This window comes from Corvus cornix, chromosome 1 (assembly GCF_000738735.6).
Source record: "Corvus cornix cornix isolate S_Up_H32 chromosome 1, ASM73873v5, whole genome shotgun sequence".
Taxonomy (NCBI): domain Eukaryota; kingdom Metazoa; phylum Chordata; class Aves; order Passeriformes; family Corvidae; genus Corvus; species Corvus cornix.
The window spans coordinates 20,665,589-20,677,917 of NC_046332.1; the positions used below are offsets into that span (position 1 = coordinate 20,665,589).

The window sequence follows — 12,329 nt, forward strand, 5'->3', positions numbered from 1 at the left end:
GTGAGTATGGTTCTGAGCAGTGGCCTTTGGACACATTTGAACAACTTAACCCAGCCAGATAGAATTGTAACCAACACCCAGAGTTCCTCTATGCTGTTGTTCGTGCAGAATAAGTACTAATGAAGGCGTACCTTACATTGGAGTAAAAACTGGGGAAATCTCACATGTGACAATTTTGGTGTCTGTTGCCCAACAGTCTTCTGTGATCATCTTGTTTTGATTGTAAACTGCTTTAAAGATGTGATTCTTCCTTCCATTTCTTTGCAAAGAAGAACTAGATATAAACCCTAAACCTGGCTGCTAGAAGAGATAAAATGCTAAGTTTCATGAACTCCTTTTGCTACTGTACTTCTTTCACAGAAAGTTCTCAATTTGGTTTTAAAATGATGTCCATCCTCCTAATACCAGCAGGGGAAAATAACAGGCACTGGTTTCTTTTCTTGTCTCTTGAAATTGTAATTGTCTCCTCTGAATACCTCCGGAATAATCCAGGGTATTGGACAGGAGACTTGGTGTCCCTGACCATGTCTGTACAATGCAAAGGGACTTCAAGCAGAGATACTGAGTTAGGTGCCAGCGATGCTGAGATCAAGTCAGTCAGCTCTGCCAACAGTGAGATCTTCCGAGCACTGAATCATTGTCTGGGCAGTTGGTTTCTGCTCTCCACTTTGTTACATAACACAGATTATACTTTCACAAAGAGATGAGCTCCGACCATGCCATAACATCCAGGGCCACCTGTGCTGGATGGTAGGTTCTCCCTCAGTCCATTATGAGACAATGTTATGAACACAGACACATTTAATTTCAGCCAACTTCTGAAATTTTTATGTAAGCAAAATTTGTTTTCACAGAATTCAAATATTGTTAGAATGGATGTATGTATAATGTCCTTAATTTCATGCCAGTTTTCCCTGAGTTTTAAAAACTACTCATTGATGTCTAAAATACAAATTCATGTGGATTTGCCACGTGTAGATAAACATGAATTTAAGTTAACTTTCAGAAAAGGGCTTTCTCTTTACTGGAGACATCTTACTGGAGACATCTAACTAGTCTAAAATGTTGTAGATGTTTATTTTAGTAAGACAAAGAATTTTGCCGTTCTATACTCTGACTGATGTGCAGGCAGGAAGGTATTTTAGAGTAGTGGTAGCTTCGCAATAATAAATTTTAAACCAGTTTTTGGGAATGTTACGAGAAAAAGTGGTGGAAGTTATATTTTTCTAATAATGGACTATGAATAAAGGCTTCTATGCCTTCACTCAAAAACTCTGATTATGTAAAAAGTATCAAGAATATCCCCAAACCATCTGTGTACAATCTGCAATACACAGGTAATTTGGATTGTAGCTTCACATAAATATAAGAAAATCCTAAATATGCTTAAACAGTACACAATTGATCAATTATTTCCACAGATGTCAAACCTTTATGGTTCAAGTAGATACTCTCAAGTAGAACTGTTACCTATGGAAAAGAATTTTGCTGTAGTTTGGTGATTTGAGAACGAGCTGGATTTGTCTTAGCATACCAAGATCATGATATAACGTGAGACTCTCATGACTTCACCAGCCATTTGCTAGTAGATGGTACAACTAATTATTTTCTTTGGGTTCTGCAGTTCTCTTTAAAAGAAAACCAAAAATCAGGTCTAGTTTTTGAAATCTGTATTTTCTTGTTGTTTATGTTCAGTTGTAACAGGTAGAATGCTCTGGCTTGATGAATACAATGCCTCTCTGGCAGCCAAAAATGGAAAATCAGGGAGGGGAGTTCTGTGTTTACAGCCATCTATCATATTTGTAAGCCTTTCACATCAGTGAAAACCCGAACTTGCCAATATGATATTAAACTTGTTAATGTAATATATTGCCCTGTAACAATAATCTTTCAATAATGTTAGTTGCCATAGGAACATTTATCCACATTCTAATAAATGATGAAGTGCAATCCCTGGCAGCTAAACGCTTACATTAAATAAATTTATTGAGGAGCGGTTGGTGGTGGTCCTAATTAATTTTTTATGGAATTTATATGTTTAATTTATTTCTAATTTTTACAGTAACTCTTTTTACAGATTTATTTATAGTGGTTAGTCTTGCCAAAAAATAAAATTGCTGGAGTACGTGTCTCTATGGTATATATACTTCTCAACTCATTTTTACCACATAAATTAAAAAAATTGATGAGACTGTGGTGGCATAACAACTGGCATTTTTAAATGTGATCAATACACGCAAACAAGTAATTGAAGAAAAGAAAATACCTTAACTGGCCTGTTTCCAAAGCATTCAAATGCAGTTGGAATTAAGCTGAAAATTTAATTCACCCACATTTTAACCAGGAGAAAAATTTCAAATTGAAAAGTATTTGGATTCTTCCTGTTATTCCTGCTGGTCAAGCAATAGAAAGAGATTTGACAGGAATGGTGAGCTGCAGAAATGATTAGAGTGGTTTTGAACTGTAATACGTATTACAGAAACCTGCGTCCACTGCACATGTAAGTTTACACATCGCCATTAGCGGTTTGTTAGTCCTTAGTAAATTGCTACTTCTTGAAATTGCTTGGCAGTCTTTCATGCCCCACAAGTTTTTGGGTCCATATCCCAGTACTGCACAGCATTTATATGCGGGCAGGTATCCATGCAAAGCACTAATTCCTGAGTTTTAGGCTATCAGCTTGCTTTTGTAGTCTTGACCAAATAACTTAACATCTTTATTGACTTTTTCCAATATAACTACCGCATCAGACAGTAGGAGATTAATACTCAAAGATGAAATATGCTAACTACTTTAACTGGAAACCAACTAATGATTGGGATGTGGAGTAGTAAGTAAACAGTGTGGAAATTGGAGATGTAAAAAAAGTATTATTTTTTTCACATTTCAAATAATTCACAAATTCATTCTGCATATGCTTTGCTGTTCATCATTACTGCTGATAGATTTTTTTTTTCCTGCACAGGTATCTTGGCTTTGAGACTAAATTATTCCAAGTTCTGAGTGCTCCTCATTACATTCTGGTCTTTGTTATCCTCCTGGGTTTTCATACCCATAAACTAAAAAATATCAATAAATGATGACCGGGCTTGCATACATCAAAGTTCACTTTCTATACTGTTTCATGTATCATAGTAACTGAAATATTAGAATTACTGTATTGGTTGTGTGGCTGATGAATAGTAGCTGTTAGAACCTCATCATGCTTCAGGAAAGCAGACATTTATCTTTGATTTAATTAGAGATGGACAGATTCATTTTTTCAGCATAGGAAAGGAGATGGGGTTGGATATTGTTGGATGGTAAATCTCTCAATACCATAAGGGATGCTGCACTCCAATCAATCTGAATGTCTCCCTTCCCTTTTTGATGGACATGACTGGGTACGACATTTGTCAGAAGGATGTGCATTTTACATGTATATTGCACAGGATTAGTAAGGGTCTATATTTGCCACTCATCCTGCTGCTGTACATCTCTCCCTCAGAGGCAGTAGTCCAAGACTTGGCCACTGCCTGCTGTTAACCCCTTCTGTGTGTTCAGCCCAATGCAGATGATCAGTATTTCCCCTGTAATAGTGGAAATATTAATAGTGGCTTCATGTTCCAGGACAGCACCTTTTTAGCTGAACGTCCTTCTGCAGATGAATCAACTGTCAGCAATGCTTTGCCCTTTGATTACACCAAACCAGACTCCACCTCAGACAGTGAGCAGTCTAGTGACAATGAAATCCAGCCAAGACCAGAGAATATTGACTATGAGGCCAGTTTGGCACCTGAAGCTCCACTTTCCTCAGAGGCTGACATCACTGCTTTGCCTGATGGGCTGAATTTAGAGACTTCTCGTTTAGTCACTGTACCAGTGTTAGAGCACGGTTCTATGGACTCTCAGGAATGGCTTTCAGCCCCCAGTTCTTCAGAAGGTAAGTTAATGCCACTGACTGAAGCTTAAATTTGGCTACCAGTGTTTCCTGATGCTCACCAAATTATAGTTCACCAAAATGAGTTTTTAGAAAGGTCTAAAAATTGAGTATCTTTCTCTGCCAGTTTTTGCCTTTTGTGTGTGCATGTATCCAAGAACTGTATACCAAGGTAAAATGCTTGTAATAGCTGATAATGCCTGTTTATCTCTTCTGGAAATGATACATACGTGGCACTTGTTAAATAGCAGAGAAGTGATTTTGTGTGTCTTGACTTGGCCCATAAAATATCTGAATGGAAAGTAGGAGAGGTTAACAGGGATCCTTATGATACAAAGGAATCCTTTGGCATACAAAGGCCAGGATATATTATGGAAAATGTGGAATACAGATCTACAAAAAATAAAATTAATGAAATTTGACCCTTTTTATCATCACCAAGATCTAATTGTAAATTTATTTTTATTTTTAATGTTTGAAGATACTGGATTATCTGAAGAACTTTTGCCTTTAAGTCCTTCTCACCTTGTGCCTGAAGAATCTCCATCTACCGATGACTATGTAGTTCCTCTGCTTTCTGCACCAACAGTGGCCTCTTCATCAGTTGTAGAGACTGATATTCAAGAGAAGGAAGAAGTAATCCAAGGTAGTCCTGAGGGCAGTGACAGTGCAGACTCTGTGGAAGAAATTCCTTTTCCCTTAGAAGTGCCCCCTATGGAAGACGAAACTGATATATTTCTTGGAGATAGAGTTATATATGATGATGGGTCTGGTTCAGCTTTTGATGGTTCAGGAAAAGAAATGGAATCAAGTATCTGGCCTTGGGAAGAAGCAACCTTGGAACCAGTTTTCTACCCTGGTCCTGATAGCTGGCTTGAAGATGACAATGACTCTTTGTTAATCAAAACTGAGGATATTCCTGAAGGCATGATTTTAGACTATATTCTTAACTCTGGGAATAAATTAGATTATGATCTTTCCAAAGATGAGAATGAAGGGATAGTCGATATAAAAGATTTCCTTGATGAATCTGAAATATTTGTCTTTCCAGAGACTACAACTCTGCAAGTACCTCTGTTACAGACAGAAGAGCCATCGTCTGTGGAACCATCTACACAGACAGAAACCCTGGGCATGTATGACTCTTCTTTTGTCATGCCAGCTGGAGAGCCCCCTGTCTCACCACCATATACAGATCTGTCTGTGGAAGATAGTCTCGTTATATCCACAGGGACTGTCAGTATGGAGCAACCTGAGGAGTTTAGTGCAGGCCAGAACATAATCTCTGATGTAGTTGAACACCAAAGTGAAGACAGGGCAATGGCAGAAGAACTATTCACAGTGAAGCAACCGGATGTAATGGAAGCTGCTACGATAGGACACTTGGACACAACCTCTTCAGGAACTATTCTGACTGCAGGTCCTTCCATGGTAAAGCCTGATGCTTCCACAGAAGAGCAGCAAGCCCTAGATTCATCGCTGGCAGACCAAGACGCTCCTGGATCAGCAGTGAAGGAGCCAGCTGATTTTTGGCCTACTGACAGGGCACTTGAGACCTCCTTAGATCAGACAGTGCAACCAGCAATGCCAGCTGTTACTCAAGGTTCAGCTGAAGTTCCTTCTGTAACAGGTCACACCACTGTCCTAGAGGGCTTTGCTGTGCAGGATGGTACAGACCATGACACGCACATTTCCATGAGCTTCAGCACTGTTATGGATTATCAAACAGTGAGTGTAACAACAAGCACCGTTGAGCTTCCATCCCATCTCCCTCCTGTGGCATCCTCGCCATCATTGTCTGTGGCTACCTCAACAAAGCTGGGAGATGAAACAACAAGAGTCCTGGATGTTTCAGTAGACCTGGATGGTGTTAGCACTGTCCACTTTTCTCCTGGGAGGACTGAGGAGGGAAGGAGAATGACGGAAAGTCACATGGAGCTAACAACTCGTGTCCAGTCCACAGAGATGGCCAGCGTGGCTTGGGCCACACATGAAACTCACTATAGTAGCACAGTCCCGTCCCGAGCTCTAGTTGTGTTCTTCAGTCTTCGCGTTACCAACATGATGTTTTCAGAGGACCTGTTTAATAAAAACTCCCCTGAATACAAAGCCTTGGAGCAGCGATTCTTGGAACTGGTAAGAGTCACTTCTATGCTAAATGTCCACTACCAGATAGACAAAAACTGTTGGTAAATTATATTTAGTCATCCCTCTTTCGCAGAGGGCAATTCAAAACTAGTGTTTACACATCAGATTTGTGTCCCTCTGTGGGGAAAATTCTGTCTGGAAATGGGTGGTGGCATGCTGTTCATCTTTTATTCAGTCAATAGTCTCTCTAAGGCAGAACTCCTTAGCACCATGGACCAGCTGCCCTGCTGGTGCCAATAAATATAGCAGCGTAGCTGAAGTCACTACCACACTCCCCCTACTTGCTTCCAGAGTGCTCTGTATTTAGTTTATAGGGAGAAAGATGCAAAAAAAATCTGGGGCTGTGAGCAGGTAGCTTTTCTACAACACATTCCACCTGTCCTAAGTAAGAGGTAGCTCAGGGAATTAAGCTGCTCCTAACCTGGCTGATGACTAGGAAAGCCTCACAACAATTACACAGCACTGACTGCCAAGTTTTAACTGGGAAATTCCCCTCTTCTGACTGAAACAAACATTCTGTTGTGAGAGATGAAGGGAGCAAAGCAGAGAGAGGGAAGGGGGACATGCTTGAAAGAAAAATCCTGTGAAATGCCAAGTATTCATGGTACTTAGATCAAGGGCGAGCATGACGTATGTCCTGAGAACTGTATTTCTGAATTGTAGATTTTTAGAAGCCCTTGCAAATTGATATACTCTTAAGTATTCAGGCTCCTGGTAGGCTGCCAACACAGACCTCAGCTGGGTAAGGATTAATGCCCTTGATGCAGGATTTGGATAAGATCATTCAGACTCCCATTGTCTGGTGTAGTAGCAGTGCAACTGGCTTGAGTAGAGAGACACTCAAAGATTCAGCTTTTCTGTCACATCCCCTGTGTTGCAGCTGGTGCCCTACCTTCAGTCAAATCTGACGGGATTCCAGAATCTGGAAATCCTGAACTTCAGAAATGGCAGCATTGTGGTGAACAGTCGAATGAAATTTGCCAAACCTGTGCCTCGGAATGTCACCAACGCTGTGTACATGATCCTGGAAGATTTCTGCAACACTGCATATCACACCATGAACCTGGCCATTGATAAATACTCCCTGGATGTGGAATCAGGTAAGGACAGCAGGGAATTGCAGCTTAAAACAAGAGATCTAGCAAAATTTCTGTATTAGGTACTAAGGATCCCAACAGCTCAGAGGCTGCCTACTGCTTTTCACAGGCTGGGCTTTAGGCAGCATTTCATAGAGTGAAAACAAATGAAAATCTGCCCTGGGACAAAAGAGATGAAAATCAAAGTGCGACCCAGACAGAGAAAGCTGGATGGGGTCCTTATAGATTTATGGAGACAAATTAACTCATGGAATACTGTGTATAATGCCCCTGTACTTGGCCTGGGAAGTGAGGAAGCAGATGGCTCAGGGAGAACAGTGGTGCCCATCTCTCCTGCACTTACTTTAATGGTTTGAACTTATTCCACATGGTTTTTCCCCACAGGTGGTGGCCAGTTTACCTGCCTGGTGGGCATCTGCATAGGTAGCAGTTGCTGCCTCATTCTTGGGGTAAGGTCTTGGTTGCACTAAAAAGTGACAGGCCTTCTTGCTTCATTCCTCTGATACAGGGAGAAAGTTGTTTTAGTTTTTTCCCCTGCCCAAGTTAGCCAGTAGTTTAAGCAACCATATAAGCAACCCAGACATAGTTTTCTGTTTTAAGGTTAGAGAAAAATAAAGAGTGCTGACCTGTTGGCATATGGTAGCTGTTCTTCTTGGATAGGTCTCTTATAAAGATGGTCTAATTAGCATGGAAAATGTTCTGAAATTGGTTGTTTAGCTGTACGCCAGCCTCTTAAGCCTGATACAAGTGAGGTATCTTGAATGCTACAAGCTTGTGTTCCTTGCAGACAAAAAGGCAAATCCCCTCACAGCAGATGGTGAGTGCCCAATGATCCTCTGCCCATCCCCATATGCTGCCTAGATTTTCTGTAAGAAATACTGGAGATCACCTGTGGTTTACTCATTTGTAAAATAGAGTTTCAGCAGACAGAGAAAATGAGGTACTGCCTGTTCCAGTATGAAAAAGACCACTTTATACTTGCTTTTTTGCCTGTTGGGTGTTCTTAGCCAAGCCACTGGCATGTGCAGACAGAGGAATACTTGCTAGTGCTTGTTCACCTTAGCAGAACCTTTTGTTTCTCAGGAAAGATGCACAATGGATTTTTGTGGATTAACAAGAGACATTAGAGAAGATGGCAGCCAGCACCTTGTCTCAGTTAAGGCTTTCCTCTTTCATTAATAGTTTTTGCTCTGTGTATTGTCAGGTGAGCAAGCAGATCCGTGCAAGTTCCAGGCCTGCAATGAGTTCTCTGAGTGCTTAGTAAATCGCTGGAGTGGGGAAGCTGAGTGTGTCTGCAACCCTGGCTACCTCAGCATTGATGGGCTGCCATGCAACAGCATTTGTGATCTGCAACCAAACTTCTGCCTGAACGATGGCAAGTGTGACATAAGCCCTGGGCAAGGGGCCATCTGTAGGTAGGTCACCCTGCTGTTGGAAGTTGTGCTTCCTGGATGAAAACTCCTATTGCCTCCTCTGTTGTAGCATTCTATAAGATTTGTCTAAACTTCTGTATAATATTGTGTAACAAGTGAGTAGACTGTGATTATCATTCATGTTCTGCTGCTCAGTGCAAGTCCCAGTATATCGTCAATGAGACTGTAACAAATTAGTAGAATAGAAACATCAGAAAATAAAACTAATTAGGAATAATGGTTGTAATGAAACACAGCCAGTTGTTCAAATCACTTTTATTGACCTTTGGGGACAGAATTTATCTCCAGAGGTTTTCTCAAGTAGCAAAGTTTCTGATAGTGTCATATCACCTATGAGAGTTAATTCTGAAAGAGAAATTCATACCTCAAAGGCATATTGATAGTGCACCAATAAATTAAATATAATGCTTTTGGTTTGGAAAAAGCATAAAAGTAAATCATTGTACATGTGGGAAAAATCATGTGGGTTCATAAATGGACAAAGGAACAGACCCCAGATTTTTGCTTAAAAAAAAGATACAGATGCATCTGAACAGGATTGCTGTATTTTGCAGGTAACCAAAAAGATTTTGTGCAAAATACAGGCAAATTGTTGATGCCCCTGACACGGCACTTTATTTTTTACTTTCCAAGAAATGTAATAGTCTATTTTTAAAAATAAAATGTATATATCAACAAAAATTAAGAAAACTATTGCAAAGAAGAGTATTATTACTAGTAGTTATTTGTTACTTCATGTGATTTTTTTTTTAAAGTTTACCTAGCACATCTCTAAAGTCAATCTTCGAGTGCTAACAGTTAACAGAAGGAATTAAAATGGTTTTACAACTTTAAAAATGGGAACTATCATAGATGCATTAAAAATTTAATCATATTTGTGTGATAGTGTTAATTAGAAGCAGGTAAGTATCTGAACTCAAGCCTGTTCCAGCCAGTATTTATTAAAAACTTTCTGAAAATTTGAAGTATTGCTTACTACTTTCAGAAACTGTGTCAGATCATTATGTTAGAAGACTTAATTTACTGACGTTTCTTATTAGTAAGGTTCATTGCTGTGCATGGTCATAATACATTACAATACCTTGGGTTTTTATAGAAAAAACTCCCAAACACCCATAATGCAAATATATATTTTTACTGGTATACTTAAAGTCAATAATAAGAACATTATAGTTCCCATGTTCAAAACAACATTTAGGCAGAAATGCTGAATACTGTTTTCGGCAACCATTCCACAAATACACTCTTGGACATGCACGTCCATCAAGTCATTTATTTTATGTATCTGTTTAGCCATTGTGAAGCTCACAACACTAGGAACATTCTACTCAGCTAACACATCTCCATTAGCATTTGCATTACAGGATGATAAAGACAACTGCTTTCTACCTTTGCAGTATTGATATGCCACGTGCAAGGCTCAGTCAAGGCAGGAGTTTTTCCTCAGTCTAAACACCTTCCAGTTTTGACACATCACAGGGTACTTTAACACATCATAGGAAGCTGTAAATTGCATAAAGCACAGGTGTTTCCCACCACAAATGCATTAACATTTTGCTATTTTACCTACCTTCATTCAATTTTGTGGTTGGGGTAGTTCATCCTGGAGAAGAGAAGGTTTCTGGGAGACATTTCTTGTGGCCTTTCAATACTTAAAGGCGTCTTACAAGAAAGGTGAGGACGAACTCTTTAGCAGGGTCTGTTGTGATAGGACAAGGCGTAATGGTTTTAAACTAAAAGAAGGTAGATTCAGACTAGATATAAGGAAGAAATTTTTACAGTGGGGGTGGTGAGACACTGGAACATGTTGCCCAGAGAGATGGTGGATGCCCCACCCCTGAACTGGATGGGGCTCTGAGCAACCTGATCTAGTTGAAGATGTCCCTGCTCATTGCAGGGGACTAGATGACCTTTAAAGGTCCCTTTCAACCCAAACTGCTACATGATTATCTACCAGAAAGTATATCCATAATAATAATAAAAATAATAAAGAAAATTGATGATCAGACAATGAAAAGATATTTATTGGGGTGACTTAACTGAGGTCACATCATAACGGGAACTTCAATACATTAGCCAAAGCTTTTGCTGGTGTGTAATTTCCCTGTGTTTCTTTGTGGCAGGTGCCGTGTGGGAGAGAACTGGTGGTACAGAGGGGAGCACTGTGAGGAATATGTGTCTGAGCCACTGGTTGTGGGTATTGCGATTGCTTCTGTGGCAGGATTCCTTCTTGTGGCATCTGCTGTCATCTTCTTCTTGGCCAGGACCCTTCGAGACCAGTACACAAAGAGTGATACTGGGGACTCACAGGGGTAGGTGACACCATCTAATATTTTAAAACATCGGCTACAATAAGGATAATTCTGTCGTAAGTCTTACATCAGACAGTTTACAAGCAACAGGATGTACAGGCACCTCCAAATGCCAGGCTTCCTTAGTCTATCTGCTGCCCCTCCAGGCTGCAGAGAAGCTCACAGTTTGTTTATTGCTCCCCCAGGCAGGGTGACAGCCTCTCGTCCATTGAGAACGCAGTTAAATACAATCCCATGTATGAAAGTGATACGACTGGCTACAGCCATTATTACCGGAGATATCCGCAGCTAACGTCCTACAGTTCCACCAGTGCAGAGACATCCACAGACTACAGCAGTGAAGAGATCAGGCACATTTATGAAAACAGTGAGCTTACTAAGGAGGTAAATGACCTTGTTTTCATAGTGGCATGGGAAAGATCATGTAAACAGTAAGCTTATTCCACACTTCTAACCTCAGAGGTGGGCCCAGTCTTTCCCCAGTGTCTATGCTCTAGATAAACAGGTTGCAGCGGCTGCTGCAAATATTTAAAAGAATACAGAAAAGCTTGCTTTCCTTGCTTGCTTTTAGAGAAAGTTATGGTTTTGTTCTGAGCTGTAATGAATTTCACATAATGAAGGAGCTGACCCCGTAAGTAACTTCACAGGGGTTGGGGAGGTTTGATGTATTACTTGACACAACATTTACCTTTTAAAGCCAACTATCTTATGTAAGGGTAGTTACACAGTGAAAAACTGGTACATCCAGGCCTTTTCACAGGCTCCTTTTGTTTTTGGGTATTTTCTGACTGTTTTTAAAGTCCTTCTATTAGCTGCAAGTTAGATCATATCTTTTTTCTTCCTGTATACACAGTATCCAAGGTTTTCTCTAGAAGGCTAAAGAGAAGGGATTTACATCCCAGAACTAACCACAGATCCTTAAGCAACTGTGAGAGGTGTGAATCCAGTATGTAGTTGGACTGGTAGGCAAAGTATCTCTGAGATAAATGCTTTTGTTAAAGCCTGTTGAAATGCTACACTCTGTCCAAACCCTGGTTTTGAGTTAAAAGTGAAACATTACTGAATTCAAATGAAATGCTTCACTTAAAAAAAAATAAATTAGAAGAATCCTAATAAAATAAAGAAGAATTTTAGTATTGGAGTGCCCAGTTTCAAGCCCCACTCTTTGAAACAGCAATGCATAGGAGGCTTATTTCCCAAAACCCAGAAATCAGTTATTTCAGTAGCATTCTGATTCCTATTATGTACTTACAATTCTGTTTATTGTATTCTAGGAAATTCAGGACAGAATTCGAATTATAGAGCTCTACGCTAAAGACCGCCAGTTTGCAGAGTTTGTTAGGCAGCATCAAATGTGAGTGAAATGTCTTGTCTGGATAACTAACTCCTTTGATGTTTTCTCCTGTGGCCTTTAGTACAT

At 40.0% G+C, this 12,329-nt stretch overlaps 1 protein-coding gene across 4 annotated transcripts in view; it reads left to right on the forward strand.

Annotated features, from left to right (window-relative positions):
- Positions 1 to 12,329, forward strand: part of IMPG2 (interphotoreceptor matrix proteoglycan 2) — a 55,686-nt gene that overhangs the window by 40,299 nt on the left and 3,058 nt on the right. For 3 of the 4 annotated variants that reach the window (XM_019283689.3, XM_010396196.4, XM_019283690.3), the window contains 7 exons: positions 3,610 to 3,922; positions 4,401 to 6,055; positions 6,948 to 7,167; positions 8,369 to 8,579; positions 10,721 to 10,909; positions 11,095 to 11,293; positions 12,184 to 12,263. In XM_019283689.3, the coding sequence (XP_019139234.3) occupies positions 3,610 to 3,922; positions 4,401 to 6,055; positions 6,948 to 7,167; positions 8,369 to 8,579; positions 10,721 to 10,909; positions 11,095 to 11,293; positions 12,184 to 12,263 (2,867 nt within the window). The remainder of the gene's footprint in view (positions 1 to 3,609; positions 3,923 to 4,400; positions 6,056 to 6,947; positions 7,168 to 8,368; positions 8,580 to 10,720; positions 10,910 to 11,094; positions 11,294 to 12,183; positions 12,264 to 12,329) is intronic. The other variant, XM_019283691.3, reaches the window with a different exon arrangement.